The 16,113-nt window shown below is 42.8% G+C and overlaps 1 protein-coding gene across 4 annotated transcripts in view; it reads right to left on the bottom strand.

The window, feature by feature from the left end:
• The window catches only part of LOC139531962 (phosphatidate phosphatase LPIN2-like), a 59,709-nt gene that overhangs the window by 19,236 nt on the left and 24,360 nt on the right, over positions 1 to 16,113 (bottom strand). For 2 of the 4 annotated variants that reach the window (XR_011666461.1, XR_011666460.1), the window contains exons 3-20: positions 15,302 to 15,397; positions 14,779 to 15,092; positions 14,448 to 14,564; positions 13,795 to 13,918; positions 13,201 to 13,702; positions 11,332 to 11,434; positions 10,991 to 11,178; positions 10,594 to 10,687; positions 6,655 to 6,724; positions 6,485 to 6,568; positions 5,734 to 5,822; positions 5,110 to 5,257; positions 4,702 to 4,850; positions 3,359 to 3,445; positions 2,874 to 3,026; positions 2,541 to 2,655; positions 2,343 to 2,446; positions 1,822 to 2,045 (exon numbers count right to left, since the gene is read on the bottom strand). Coding sequence is in view for 2 of the 4 variants with exons in the window: in XM_071328993.1 (XP_071185094.1) it covers positions 1,901 to 2,045; positions 2,343 to 2,446; positions 2,541 to 2,655; positions 2,874 to 3,026; positions 3,359 to 3,445; positions 4,702 to 4,850; positions 5,110 to 5,257; positions 5,734 to 5,822; positions 6,485 to 6,568; positions 6,655 to 6,724; positions 10,594 to 10,687; positions 10,991 to 11,178; positions 11,332 to 11,434; positions 13,201 to 13,702; positions 13,795 to 13,918; positions 14,448 to 14,564; positions 14,779 to 15,092; positions 15,302 to 15,397 (2,682 nt within the window). In the remaining 2 variants the exon portion in view is untranslated. Of the gene's footprint in view, positions 1 to 361; positions 2,046 to 2,342; positions 2,447 to 2,540; positions 2,656 to 2,873; positions 3,027 to 3,358; positions 3,446 to 4,701; positions 4,851 to 5,109; positions 5,258 to 5,733; positions 5,823 to 6,484; positions 6,569 to 6,654; positions 6,725 to 10,593; positions 10,688 to 10,990; positions 11,179 to 11,331; positions 11,435 to 13,200; positions 13,703 to 13,794; positions 13,919 to 14,447; positions 14,565 to 14,778; positions 15,093 to 15,301; positions 15,398 to 16,113 lie in introns of those variants that run through there. The other 2 variants (XM_071328993.1, XM_071328995.1) reach the window with 1 other exon arrangement.

The raw sequence follows: 16,113 nt of genomic DNA, 5'->3' as shown, positions 1-16,113 counted from the left end.
TACTTTGGGATTTTGGCAATTAGCATGCTAGCATATACCCATAGATTTCCATGAATTGTGCTAACGCTAGTTAGCATTGGCCCGCATCACTACCTCTTAACTTCCTTCATACTGGACACAGAGACATAAAAATGGTATCCACAAGTTCATCTGACTCTGGGGAAGTATCGCTGTAATATACTATACTTATTTGTATTGGTATCGTAGGTGTTTCTTACATGAATTACAGCAAGTACTGTTTAGAAAAGAGTTTTGTGCTAAAACAACTTGTGGCGCAACACTCCATTCTAAAAAATACATTATTAAGGTCTCAGCAAAAAAAAATCACACTGTTTTTAACAGTAAGTGCCGTTTAGACAGATTGTTGGCATGTGAAAAGATGTTTATGATGTTCCAAAAGTTACACCCTCCTTTCCCAAAACAAGTTTCTGAAATAAGCATAGAAAACATCTGCATGGAATCATAGATTTTATCTTTTTTTTTGTTTTTGTTGCTAAACATTCATATCCCAAACATACACTTCAATGTATATAGTGACACTCAAAAAAAAAACACTTAATCAAGTAACAGTGAAGGCATTTAAGATTGGAGAGTGTGTGAACTGTCAAATTAATCTCTTAATAGATACACTGAAAACTATCAAAGCAGTTACTGAAAAACACAACAAATACCAGCGCGTTGAGACGTGTGTACTCTCCACACAAAATATCACTTTCATAGAAAGAATGCCTTTGTTACTGAGGAACTCTGCAACATCTCCGAACGTCATCAAATACAACGGTGTAATACTTCAAAATATACGAGACAAACCCAAGCTATAACAATAGAAATATATCCCATAAAGAAGCATTCATTTCATAACACAAACATTGTCAAAGGTAACCCATAAAACGTCTGCTAAAACATAGAATTGTGCTTTCAGTGCATATTAGTCTGTCTCCATCCAAAGGCTCCAGTGCTGTGTGCCCTGTGTGTCAGCAGCATCAACACTTTAGAAAGGCCTTCCATCGCCTTAAACCTCACTGCAGCCATCTGTATGTATGTCTAAAACATCGCCTGCTCAGATCACTTAAATCAATCTATTATCATACAGTATGCGTGTATCTAAGACTAGTGCCAGTTCCACTGGCAGCTCTGTGCAACATATTAGCGATCGACTCAATCTGTATCGCTGAAGCGTTACAGATTCCGCTAAATAAATGTAAAGGTAACTTCCGATTGGGCCGACATTTGCGGCGTTTAACGTGAATGCAGTCGTCTCCGCTAACGCGGGAAGGTTGCCTTTCAATTTCAAATCACGCCGTAACGCTGAACCTTCGTGACACGGCTTGAAGAGAGCCCTTAGTTCAAACTTAGCATAGCATGCATACACTATAACGTAAGGCCTTCCCAAACAGCAGGACACTCCAACATAGGGAGTGCATTATCACTCAAGCCAAATAACTAACTAACCTTACGACTACGCCCGTCTTCTTTCTCTTCACATTGTACTGTAAAAAGGCTGTACAGCCTGTATTGGAAAGTATGCCTAAATCGATCATGTGACGCAGTTCTTACTGATATATCAACGAAATTCTATTAAACCTGTGGAGCACTAAACAATGGAATATAATTCAGCATCAGTAGACACATAGTATAGTCATGAGTTAAGGCAGTACAAGCAATCATCATTGGAAGACCCATACAATTATTAAGCAATACAAAATATTGCTTACATCGATTCCAACGAATACAGTTGATTTCAAGTGATTTCTTTCCCGTCCAAAAGACACAAAGTGCATCGACCGTACCCGAAGTGTCTGTTGGTTATCGCCTTAATACCTGATAATACCACAGCTGTGGGAACTGTCCAATCAGAATCAGAGCAGCTCCTCAAGACGCACTTCAGTGATTGGTTGTTTCAGAGCAGCTCCTCAAGGCAGACCTCAGCGATTGGCTGTCTCCAGAAGCAGAAAGAACTGAATTCTGGGAAACTGAAGGTGGCGCTCTGCTCCTTACTGCGTAAAGGGAACACGTGCTCCACCAGTTCACTCAGTCGGCCGTAGCTACAGTGAAAGACAGGGAAAGGGTTAGATAACGGTTACTGTACTTACTGACCAAGGTCGGGATTCATTAAAAGGCACGTTGTCGATAAGCACACTGCACTAGACTTTGAAGGTAATATACACTTGAGCCTACATCCACAGTATTTTACCGTGAATGTGATCTCCGCGAACATCATTTAATGGGTGCATTAGTCGACAATTGAATCCGGCCAAAATACTCCCCAAGAAACCCACACTACTGACATACAGAGGGATAAACAGTCATTATGATTATAATCCTGTGAAGTCGCTACTTACGAAGTCTTATTGCCTTTCGTTTGCTCTAGGATGAGCTCTCCTTTGGGGTTGACTGTGAATATCCGACACACTGGGACACCCACTTGCTTGTAGGCAAACACATCCTGAGCCAAAAACAGAGGAGTAGTCTTAACAATCACCCTAATTCTGATCCTATTCCAAAATAAGTACACAATGAGAAGGTAAAACAAAGCTTACATTTGGTCTGTTCCCAAAGGCTGCGTAGAAGGGATGTGTGTTTGGGTAGAAGAGGTTCTTGATGTCTGTTAGGCATTCAATCTTGAACTTCTCTGGCTTCTTTTCAATCACCTCCCTGATAGAAGGTTAAGGAATCAAAAAGCCTTGAAATGTAACTATATTACAACGCTATTACTATTGCAAGCAGACTGAACCAAATAGGAACTGAAAGATCAGTTTTAACTATGAAAGGCGGAGAAGAGGAAAGAAAATGCATTGCAATCTAACCGTATTACAATGTTATTACAAATCCAAGCAGACTGAACCAACTGAGAAGTTAAGGGTGAGTTGTACCTGTGAAAAGCAGAAAAGAGGCTGCTAGGGGACAGCATGAGGGGTCCTCGAGGCAGGATGGTTCCCCGATCGTTCACCCAGTACAGGTACCCTCTGGTCATGTCCGCCATGCCGATTGCCCGCGCCGAACAGTACAGGAATTTGTAGCCATTCCTGAAGAAATGCACATTGAAGTATAACTGCAACATTAGATCTGTCTCCTATCCACGCTCTCAAATTTTTTTAGTTCTGGAATTGCATTTTTTAAAATGTGAAACAGGAATGTGATTGGTAGTCATGCATTGACTAAGTGGTGGACGTGATAAATGGTAATTCTAGGGCCATATGTATCAAGCGACTCAAATAGGAGTGCTGACAAGGATCCGTTTAGCATTTTAGGTCGCAATGAATAAGATAACATGGACAGGGGGAACCTGATCCTAGATCAGCGCTCTTACTGTGAGACGCTTGATACATACGCAGGCCCTGGGCTAGGGCTTACTTACTCATGCACTGAGTGGTAGAGCTTAGCGATGCCTTGATGAGTCCAGTCTTTCCCGAGCTGAGGGAGAATTTGGCCAAACACGTCAGACCTAAGAAAAATGAGCATTTGGTGAGACATAAACGCCCACACCAGTAGAAATCCACCTTTTTGTAGCTGAAAGACGATGGCCAGAGCTTAACCATGTTGCATACAGATTTAAGTCAATAAGTCAGCATTTTAGTCAAAGTATGATATATCTGGGCTTGATGTGACAAATCCAACCTGCCCACTTCGTGCAAATCTGTGTGAATGTGGCGTCATTTCCTATGATATGACATTAACATTATTTCAGGGCTGGGTTTTATTTGAATGTTACCACCCACCAGCATGGCATTGTTTATTAATCAGAAACAACTGATTATTCCTCTTTACGACTGAGATGAGCTAAACAGCCATGGGTCCACAGAGCCATGGAGCAAATAAAAATAGGGGGTGCATTGGATAATTTGTCAATTTTTACTTTTTTTAAAATAGATAGTCTGTAATATATATATTTTTTTAAATGACCAGTTTATAAATGATTGCGTGAAACTCGCTCCCCCCCAGTCACCCAAAGATGAATGGTTTTGACCACTAAAGTTTTGCTTCACTACACGCTCCACTGCTTTGATTGATGTAACGTTAGCTAGAAACCACAAGTGTCTATCCAGATAATGAAAAGTCACCCGCGAAAGAAAATTCAAGGAATTTTTACAGGACTCTTCGTAGTTTTGGGACAGTGAAGCATTTTTTTCTTCTTTTGGCTCTATTCTCCAAATGTTTTGATTTGAAATCATGCAATGACTATAAGGTTAAAGTGCATACTGCTTTAATTTGACCTATGAGAAGACACAAATAAACCGGTGCCCTAAAATGGTTCCCCTATGGCATCCCCTATGGCATCGCTCTCAAGAACCCTATATTTGGTTCCAACTTACACCTTTACATTTAAGAGTGTGGGATTGATACATCAATTTTTATAGTCGTAAACTAGCCATTGATTCTTGAAGAACCGCTTTGTTTGAATCCCAGATTTCCCCTTTAAGTGTAATTATGTGTAATTGTGTGTTTGGACAGAAGACCATTATCTGATTACCAGACAGACCTCCAACATCGAACAGAAGATAAGAGATTAAAAGATCCGGAGAGGATCTTAATCCCATATCAGATGTTGAGTCTCCTGAGAATCTGACTGCATCCCAAATGGCACCCTATTCCCTATATGGGTTCTGGTCCAAAAGGTTGACTTTTGGGATGCACCCTAGGAGTTAAGACTGAGGGGACTGACTGGGTAATGTAGTTAAACAGAATTGAAGGCCACTTTACTTGGTGATGGTGCCGTCGATGTCAGAGATGATGACTTTGTCATCCCAGTTCCACAGGTAGATGGTGCCCTCGCAGCGACACGTCCCCTGGTACTGGGTGGTGATGCTAAAAGTGACGTCATTAGGCCCCTCCCTCAGCTTCAGACTGACCTAGGAGAAGACACAAATAAACTGGTGCCTGAGAGAGTGACATGAAGTGGTTTCCAAACTCTGCTGGGCACTGACAGGTGCTAACAAACAGAGTTGGACTGAGGGTGCACTTGCCCTCAATAGCCCTCAATTGTGCTGCCCATTCTGTCACAGAAGCTATGAGGGTAAGGATGCAAATATGTGCCCTCTATCCAACTCTGTGCCAATATCACTTTATAGTATTGAAATAATATAACTTTATAAGTTATAAGCTCTTTACTATCTGGTCAGACGAGAGGCGGAGAGACTTCATGTAGGAGTGCGAGCCAGTTGGTGCAGATAGCTCTGTGTGCATGTGCTCAGTAGGTGCCACTGTGTTGAGCTCTTTCGATTCTTCATCGCTGGAGGAGTCTTCTGCTGCTTTCTGCCTGCATGTCAAATAACAACAACCTCAGGTCAACATCAGACTTCCTAAAAACAGTATAAGATTAAACTAATGTGAGTAAAGATAAGGGGAGTGAGTAGTTATTCTGAAAATATAATGAGAGGAATGACGCTTCTCTAGACATCAGTTATTAAAATGAACATCCAGCGTTTGTATATGCTGCCGCTAGATGGCAGTATCCCAACACTGAATTGTCACCAAGCTTCATTTACTACTGAAAGAAAAAACACTGATGAGACTCCTAAACAGGGTCCCACATGCATGTTCTCAGGGGCATTTCCTATGAATCACTGTTTTTCCAGGGCTAATCTAGTTTCCCATTGGTTGGTGTCATGATGAATATGGGTGAGGCGGGTGACATCACTGTGTGAATAATTGGGCTTCCCCTTGTGAAACAATGCCAGGGAGGGGTGGTGGGGGACAGACAGGGTGAGAGAGGGTGGTGCTAAGCTGACTCACTGTGGCACTGCTGGAATCTGTTGATCGAGGACATGGCTCTCTGTGTCTCTGTGTTGGGACTCGTGTCTGTCCATCTTGGCCTCTGAAGACTGGAGAGCGGAGCAGACAACATGAATCACCCGTTAATGAAACGTCATCATGTCAACACTGACTGTATATGGCCTAGTGTTTTTCCTTGATTAATAGTGGAATTACTGCCCATTTATTAAATTAAAAAATCCTTCCTAAGATTATGCAGTACAATTAGCACATGGTTCTCCTCACTCTGATTTGCTTAGGCTAATTTACAATGGAAATGCAAATCCAATGGGATTCACATGGGAACTATTTTCTGCCCACACAAACAAAGAGTCATGAGGAAAGAGAGGGTGAAAATCATGGACCATCTGTTTAAGGTTACAAATGACAGTATCAGGAAAGCAGTTCAGCTAGGGTTGATTTCATTACGGGTATTACAGAGTATCAATACCAGTGGACCTAAAGCGTACTGCAAAAACACCCCTTTGTCCCAAATGGCACCCTATTCCCTATATCAGGGGTACCTGATAATTAATTTTAGCCACCTGGTGTCCTAGGTCTAAATCAGTCCTTGATTGGAGGGGAACAATGAAAAAACACAGTGTGACTGACTTCGAGGTCCAGAGTTGAGTTTGAGAGCCCTATATAGTGCACTACTTTTGTGCACAGCCTTATTGGACCTAAGTAGTACACTGTATAAGGAATAGGGTACCATTTGGGATGCAACCCCTACCTGTTTGACGCTGCTCTTCCTCCAGAACCACCAGCGGCCAGACTTCTTAGGCATCTTCTCTTTCACCCACGCCTCCTCTGTGGCCTTAGATACACATGAAGTATTTATGAGTACATGCACAGAATGTTGAAGTTCTAACATACATTAATAATGCATAACATGCGATCTACCTTGGGCAGGTTCTTCTGGAAAGCTTGCATACTTAGTATCAATGGAGCTGCCAATGTCCAGTTGTAATATCTGTAAAAATAATAATAAAAAATAATATATATACAGTGGGGAGAACAAGTATTTGATACACTGCCGATTTTGCAGGTTTTCCTACTTACAAAGCATGTAGAGGTCTGTAATTTTTATCATAGGTACACTTCAACTGTGAGAGACGGAATCAAAAAAAATCCAGAAAATCACATTGTATGATTTCTAAGTAATTCATTTGCATTTTATTGCATGACATAAGTAATTTGATCACCTACCAACCAGTAAGAATTCCAGCTCTCACAGACCTGTTAGTTTTTCTTTAAGAAGCCCTCCTGTTCTCCACTCATTACTTGTATTAACTGCACCTGTTTGAACTCGTTACCTGTATAAAAGACACCTGTCCACACACTCAATCAAACAGACTCCAACCTCTCCACAATGGCCAAGACCAGAGAGCTGTGTATGGACATCAGGGCTAAAATTGTAGACCTGCACAAGACTGGGATGGGCTACAGGACAATAGGCAAGCAGCTTGGTGAGAAGGCAACAACTGTTGGCACAATTATTCGAAAATGGAAGAAGTTTAAGATGACGGTCAATCACCCTCGGTCTGGGGCTCCATGCAAGATTTCACCTCGTGGGGCATCAATGATCATGAGGAAGGTGAGGGATCAGCCCAGAACTACACGGCAGGACCTGGTCAATGACCTGAAGAGAGCTAGGACCACAGTCTCAAAGAAAACCATTAGTAACACACTACGCCGTCATGGATTAAAATCCTGCAGCGCACGCAAGGTCCCCCTGCTCAAGCCAGCGCATGTCCAGGCCCATCTGAAGTTTGCCAATGACCATCTTGATGATCCAGAGGAGGAATGGAAGAAGGTCATGTGGTCTGATGAGACAAAAATAGAGCTTTTTGGTCTAAACTCCACTCGCCGTGTTTGGAGGAAGAAGAAGGATGAGTACAACCCCAAGAACACCATCCCAACCGTGAAGCATGGAGGTGGAAACATTCTTTGGAGATGCTTTTCTGCAAAGGGGACAGGACGACTGCACCGTATTGAGGGGAGGATGGATGGGGCCATGTATTGCGAGATCTTGGCCAACAACCTTCCCTCAGTAAGAGCATTGAAGATGGGTCGTGGCTGGGTCTTCCAGCATGACAACGACCCGAAACACACAGCCAGGGCAACTAAGGAGTGGCTCCGTAAGAAGCATCTCAAGGTCCTGGAGTGGCCTAGCCAGTCTCCAGACCTGAACCCAATAGAAAATCTTTGGAGGGAGCTGAAAGTCCGTATTGCCCAGCGACAGCCCCGAAACCTGAAGGATCTGGAGAAGGTCTGTACGGAGGAGTGGGCCAAAATCCCTGCTGCAGTGTGTGCAAACCTGGTCAAGAACTACAGGAAACGTATGATCTCTGTAATTGCAAACAAAGGTTTCTGCACCAAGTATTAAGTTCTGCTTTTCTGATGTATCAAATACTTATGTCATGCAATAAAATGCAAATGAATTACTTAAAAATCATACAATGTGATTTTCTGGATTTTTGTTTTAGATTCCGTCTCTCACAGTTGAAGTGTACCTATGACACAAATTACAGACCTCTACATGCTTTGTAAGTAGGAAAACCTGCAAAATCGGCAGTGTATCAAATACTTATTCTCCCCACTGTATATAGTGCCTTCAGAAAGTATTCATATCCCTTGAATAATTCAACATTTTGTTGTGTTACAGCCTGAATTTTCATTAATTTACACACAATACCTTATGACAAAGCAGATTTTTTTTAGATTTTTTTAACTTGTTAACCCAATTTTGTCACGAATTTAGTGACATCCAATTGGTAGTTACAGTCTTGTCCCATCGCTGGAACTCCTGTACAGACTCGGGAGAGGCGAAGGTCGAGAGCCATGTGTCCTCCGAAACACGACCCTGCCAAGCAGCACTGCTTCTTGACACATTGCTCGCTTAACCCGGAAGCCAGCGGCGCCAATGTGTCAGAGGAAACGGCTGCGCCACTCGAGAGGTTTTTGATTTTTTATTTTTTTTTCAAATGTATTGAAGTATTCACACCCCTGAGTCAATACATGTTAGAATCACTTTTGGCAGCAATTATAGCTGTGAGTCTTTCTGAGTAAGTCTCTAAGAGCTTTGCACATCTGGATTGTACAATAGTTACACACTATTCTTTGAAAGATTCTTCAAGCTCTGTCAAGTTGGTTGTTGATCATTGCTAGACTGTCATTTTCAAGTCTTGCCATAGATTTTCAAGCCGATTTAACATGATGCAGCCACTACCATGCTTGAAAATATGAAGAATGGTACTCAGTGATGTGTTGTGTTGGATTTGCCACAAACACTTTGTATTCAGGACATAAAGTTAATTTCTTTGCAACATTTTTTTCAGTTTTACTTTAGTGCTTTATTGCAAACACGATGCATGTTTTGGAATATTTTATTCTGTACAGGCTTCCTTCTTTTCACTCTGTTAATTAGGTTAGTATTGTGGAGTAACCACAATGTTGTTGATCCATCCTCAGTTTTCTCATATCACTGCCATTAAACTCTGTAACTGTTTTAAAGTCACCTTTGGCCTGCTGTTGAAATTCCTCAGCGGTGTCCTTCCTCTCCGGCAACTGAGTTAGGAAGGACGGCTGTATGTTTGTAGTGACTGGTTGCGGCTCAGTTGGTAGAGCATGGTGCTTAGAACGCCAGGGTTGTCGGTTCAATTCCCACAGGGGGCCAGTAAAAAGAAGTATGTGACAATATATGCACTCACTACTGTGAGTTGTTCTGGATAAGAGTGTCTGCTAAATGACAATCATTTGTATGTATTAATAAAATATCCAAAGTGTAATTAATAACTTCACCATGCTCAAAGGGATATTCAGTGTTTGCTGTTCTATATTTTTACCCATCTACCAATAGTTGGCCTTCTTTGTGAGGCATTGGAAAACCTCCCTGGTCTTTGTGGTTGAATCTGTGTTTGAAATTCACTGCTTGACTGTGGGACCTTACAGATCATTTTATGTGTGGGGTACAGAGATAAGGTAGTCATTCAAAAATCATGGTAAACAATGTTATTGCACATAGAGTGAGTCCATGCAACTTATTCTCGGAGGACCTGAGCCCTAGGACCATGCCTCAGGACTACCTGGCATGATGACTCCTTGTTGTCCCCAGTCCACCTGGCCGTGCTGCTGCTCCAGTTTCAACTGTTCTGCCTGCGGCTATGGAACCCTGACCTGTTCACTGTGATTACTATTATTTGACCATGCTGGTCATTTATGAACATTTGAACATCTTGGCCATGTTCTGTTATAATCTCCACCTGGCACAGCCAGAAGAGGACTTGGCCACCCATCATAGCCTGGTTCCTCTCTAGGTTTCTTCCTAGGGGTTGGCCTTTCTAGGGAGTTTTTCCTAGCCACCATGCTTCTACACCTGCATTGCTTGCTGTTTGGGGTTTTAGGCTGGGTTTCTGTACAGCACTTTGATATATCAGCTGATGTAAGAAGGGCTATATAAATACATTTGATTTGATTATGTGACTTGTTGAGCACATTTTTACTCCTGAATTTATTTAGGCTTGCCATAACAAAGTGGTTGATATGCTAGACATTTCATTTTTTTATTAATTTGCAAAAACATAATTCCACTTTGACATTATGGGATATTGTGTTTAGGCGAGTGACGCAAAATCTCAATTTAATCAATTTTAAATTCAGGCTGTAAATTTGGAAAAAGTCAAGGGGTGTGAATACTTTCTGAAGGAACTGTATAATAATATAATTGTGATTAGTTCAAGGAAATCTACAAATTGTGATCTTCTGTTCAAAATGTCAGTCTAAGAATTATTATGATGCAGTAATATGAATTAATATGAGTAGGACGGCTGAACGACTCACCGGTTTGAAATTCTAACAACCAAATTGGGATTGTCGATGATTGCTGGATTTTCAGCAAATTCATGATATGTGATGATGTGCTCCATGAATTTCTCTGCAATAAAAGTATCATAGCATTTGCATCTTCAAGGTATCCTAATCTGCTCATCATTATAGCATATCTATTGTCATATAATATAATATAACACATTATTATTTGTGGCATTGTGAGTAACAGTGTACTATAGTTAGTTATTTGCATACTTATCAAAGTGAAGCCCTAGGTTGTATCCCAAATGGCACCCTATTCCCTACAGTGCCTGGCCAAAAGTAGTGCACTATATAGGAAATAGGGTTCAATTTAGGACACATCCCTAGTCACTATAACATAATACTTACATACAGTAGGACACCTTACCTTTGGATATTTCAGAGTTCTCTCCGACCCCTCCACAGAGAGACAGGGTGATGTCTGGTAGATCCCCAGCCGAGTCAGACAGACACTCTGTCCCGCTGTCGGCCGCTGCACTGCCCACAGACTGGGGAGACTGGGACCCATCGCACCGGCCAACCTCCACCCAGTGCTTAGGGATGGTCTCGGACTCACTGCAACACACACACACACACAACCACAGACTGATCAGTCACTGCAACACAACTCTATGGGCCCTGGTCAAAAGTAGTGCGTTATAAAGGGAATACTGTGCCTATAAAGGGAATAGGGCTTCAATACATGGGATGAAAGGCATGATGAGGTACCTCTTGGGAGCTAAGTAGCGCGCAACGACGTCAGGCTCCATAGCATTCAGGTCGTCCAGGTAGATATCCTCAGGCCCCTGGTGCTGACTCCTCTTCCTCACACCTTCGTCACACACAGACGAATAATCAGAATTCACTTAAACCATTCACAGCCCAATTCAGCCCGAGTGTGCATCCTAAATGGTACCCTAAATGGTACCCTAGTGCACTACTTTTGACCAGCTCTCTGGACAAAAATAGTGCACTATAGAAAATAGGCTGCCATTTGAGACACAGACTGAGAGAGTGGCAAGTGAGAACTTCCCAGACCTCACAGAGCAAAGCACATCTTTCATGTTAGCGATCTCTGACACACTGCTCTACCAAACAATGTCCGGGTGTAGTCAATAACACTGTCTGAACCCTTAAGGCTCGCGCACATAGCACCGAATGTGGATCACATTTTTGTCTGCTGATCGTTCAGCGCGCTGTGTTTTAGGGACCACCAGCTGTAGACCTTTGACTGACGACATTATCACACAATATTACATGTAAAATTGGTGCACATGCAAATTTAGGCAGGCACTCTGTTCAGAGGTTCTATGTACTCTCGGCCGGGTCATTCCTACTGTGATGTGTCTTTTCTGTACCCAGGAAATATCATTTCTTATTTGGTGTAAAATGTGGATTCCAAAAGGCTTTACCTTAAAAATAACAAAATATGGATCTTGAAAGGGAATTTTATCAATTTTTAACACTTTTTTTCAGCGAATGTAGGAGTTTTTGCCATGTTCCCGGGTTATTATTCATCAACTTCCACAAGAAATATAAGCCATAAAATTATAAATTATAAAATACTTAATCTTTCATCACTGTTTTATAGACCTAGTTAAATTCTCTCTCATCAATGTTTTCTTTTCATGATGTTTGTATTTATTATTTTCTGTTAGATTTTCTGTTTGTCCCTGATATCACTTTCCACCCTGTTAGTTATTGTAATTCTTCTTTAAGAAAACAACCCCTTCCTACAATGACACCACATTCAGGAAGAGTCATAATTTCTTTGGTGGGAGGCTAAATAAATGTTGCAAGGCTAAATAAATACAAACACTCAGTTTTATCTATTTGTCCATGTTTCATGTTGTTAGTCTATATGTCCCACTCGTACATTTTCACCCTGTCAGGCAAAATTATAGAGAAAATTAACAAAAAAACAAAAACAAAAAAAATATATATGTTTGATAGAGATGTTGAAATCCAGCTCACCATTATGGTAGCTCAATCTTGCTCACTCACAGAGCTATGGCTAATTTAGGTTTATGTTCTACCCTGTTAGGATTATGCATTATGTATTATGTACCTGACAGGTTGGAAAATGCACCTAAAATATGTTGCCCCAAAATATTTTCTGAAAGCCAAACATGTCTTTTTTCTGATATATTATATATTTTTCTGATATACTCCCCCCCCAAATGTTATGAGGTCTGGTAGGAATGACCCGGCCAGCACACGCTATTGGTGTGTCTGAGGCCTTACTCATGACTAAGCCATTTCCTCTCTGTTGCTATTAGACCATTCTGTAGTGATAGAGCTATGAGGTACTTAAAATAAGGGACATAAAACATCATATAGGGGACATAAAACATCAAATAGAGGACATAAAAGTAACGTAAAGCATTTGTTCATACTAGCTGTCATTAACAACTGAGGGCTATGGAATGCCATCATCCGGCACATTGTGCTGCCGTAAGCAAGTAAGACAAAATCCTTATAAATGGCCTAGATCATGTGTTATACTTGATCAATAAGCTATTTATATAAACCGTCTATGCATACTTTCGATTTGGTTTTTTAAATACTTTCGGTTGCTATTTAAAGCACAATTAGTACCTCTCCTCTTGGAGGGGGAGTCAGTCTTGGAGCCGATGGACCCCAGGTCCCCGGCCATGCAACTGGCCCCACCGGCAGTAGAGCCACTGTCCCTCTGGCTGGAATCAAGCACACTGGGAGGAGTGGAAGTCCAAGGGCCCCTCCGTTCAGGCTTGGACGGGATACAGAGGTCTGGACTGGGCTCCGACGTTAGAGCACCTGGTTCTGGTTTGAGGGGACACGGTTCAGGTTGGGGTGGGCAATGGTCATGAATAGGTTTGGGGGGATGATGGGGTTCCGATAGAGAGTCGGGTGAGTGGTGTTTTGAGCTGAGGGTATTTTGTTTGGGGGTCCGGGGCTCTGGTTTGACGATGGCAGGTCCACACACCGGGTCCAGAGAGGTGTGCAGGCCCCCAGCCTCCACCTCCATGGCCTCAGAGCTGAGAATGACCCTGAAGTGTGTGCTCTCTGACGGGGTGATAGTCATCGTCTTAGGCAGCTCCGAGGGCTCTTTCTTACTGACCTGGACAAGAGTCAATATGAAATCAGTTTGGCATGTTTCCATCTCTATATAGGGAATGGAGTGCCATTTGATACACAAGATCTAGGCCTTACCCTGGTGGATTCTGGGAACTCTCCCCAGGACCACTGCATGTGTGACTCTGCTCTGAGCATGCTTTCTGATAACTTCACCATCAGCTCCGAGTCGCTCTTTGGAGACATGGGCTCTGACAGGGATCTGTTACAATCGAGAAAACAGCACAACACTTACACAACATGTATTCACAGCTCCACAGGACTATTCTATCAATGTTCTGCTACCATTTTAATTAATATCCACCTAAGCTGAGATTCAATCCAAGGCGTGTTATAGAGCAATACACTGGACATCTGACTATGCGCCTTTTAAGATATCTGAAGCTTGCGCCGACGTCAGGGACATTACCTTCAAAATTAAAGGCTCAAGGCTCATTGACGGCTGTCCAGTGTACTGCTCTATAACACACCTTAGATCAGTGCTCTCCAACCGTGTTCCTGGAGAACTACCCTCCTGTAAGTGTTCAATCGAACCCTAGTTGTAACTAACCTGATTCAGCTTATTAACCAGCTAATTATTAGAATCAGGTGTGCTAGATTAACTACGTTTTCTTTTTTGTTAAGTCCTAATGAAATAAAAAATCTTCCTAATGACCCTGACTGTTTGCATGATTTGTGTAAATATTTGAATAGGAAGTTATTGACTGAGCGACTGAGTGAGGGGGTCATACCTGTGGCTGTCGCTGGGAGACCAGTCTCCATCAGAGAAGGGGTAGCTGTCCAAGGAGTGGAGGGTGGGGTGCTGCCTGTGTTCCACTGTGTCCTTCACTGTAGAGAACAAGGGAGCCCTGAGGGAATGAAGAATATCCCCCATTGACCACAGTGTTAACACTCCCTATCCTCTACACACACTGTGCTGAGCAGACCCACCCAGACCCAACCTGAGTGTACCCATGGAGTCATTGAGCTCCCGTCAGCCCACTCTGTCTGTCCCATTAGCTGGGGGGGGGAGGGGGGGTCAGCATCTAGGGGTAACTTCACCCTACTCCTCTGTCCATTTACCTGCCGTTGTTTTGTGTACCGTGCTCCTCGTCTGAGCTCAGTTCACAGACCTCCTCACCACCAGCAGTGGAGGCCTGTTGCTCCTCCTTCCGGGGGTCTGCTTTGTGCTTCTTCCTACGTCTCTTCTTCTTCTTCCCTGCTGTGGTGCTGGAGGGAAGGAGGGGGGTGGAGGAGGAGGCTGGGTTTTGTGAGTCCCCCTGGGGCGGCTGCAGCCCACCCTCCAGGCCCGACTCCACAGCTCTGGACTCTCTGCCCCTCCCCAGAGCCTCCTCTGTGGGGATTGGCGACGTCACAAGGTGGGCAGGGATTATCTCCTGGGTCGGGGTGACAAAGAGACGACGAGTCACAACAAGATCACGTTATAGACTACGTCCCCAATGGCACCCTATCCCCTACGTGGTGCACTACTTTTGCTCAAAAGAAGTGCACGTTTTAGGCAATAGGGAGCCATTTGGGACACAAACACAGTCAGTAATAAGCTGTGTCAACAGTGGTTGTCATGAAACTGATAAAAAAAACTCACATTATGCTGCTCGGTTTCCTGAACAAAGAAGGCCTCTCCGTTGTCCCCCAGCTTCATGTGCAACTCCACTGGTTCTCCATTGATCTCAATGTCAATCTGCAGAGGGAAAGGACAGGTCAGGCATTCATTTATGGAAGAACTCTGGGGCCATATGTATGAAGCGTCTCAGACTACGAGTGCTGATTTAGGATCAGTTTTGCCCATGGACAGGGGGGCACTCCTACTCCAAGAAGCTTGATACATACAACCTTTATAATAACCAAGGCATTTATATTGAACAAAAATATTAAAATGCAACATGCAACAATTTCAAAGATTTTACTGAGTTGATTGAAACAAATTCATCTGGTGTGACCACCATTTGCCCCATGCAGCGTGACACGTCTGATCAGGCTGTTGATTGTGGTCTGTGGAATGTTGTCCCACTCCTCTTCAATGCTGTGAAACTGGAACACACTGTCGTACACGTCGATCCAAAGCATCCCAAACTTTCTCAATGGGTGACATGTCTGGTGAGTATGCAGGCCATGGAAGAACTGGTACATTTTCAGCTTCCAGGAATTGTGCAGAGATCCTTGCGACATGGGGCGTTGCATTACCATGCTGAATTACACTGCTGCTACTCGCTGTTTATTATCTATGCATAGTCACTTTACAAATGATCTTGACTAACCTGTACCCCCGCACATTGACTTGGTACCGGTACCCTCTGTATATAGCCTCCTATTGTTATGTACATTTCTTGTGTTACTTTTTGATTGATTCGATTTTTTTGACTTGAGTTTATTTAGTAAATGTTTTATTAACTCTAT

This window comes from Salvelinus alpinus, chromosome 10 (assembly GCF_045679555.1).
Source record: "Salvelinus alpinus chromosome 10, SLU_Salpinus.1, whole genome shotgun sequence".
In the NCBI taxonomy this organism is placed as follows: Eukaryota; Metazoa; Chordata; class Actinopteri; order Salmoniformes; family Salmonidae; genus Salvelinus; species Salvelinus alpinus.
Note: the sequence above shows the minus strand (reverse complement) of the source record. Positions and strands in the feature narration are given on the sequence as shown.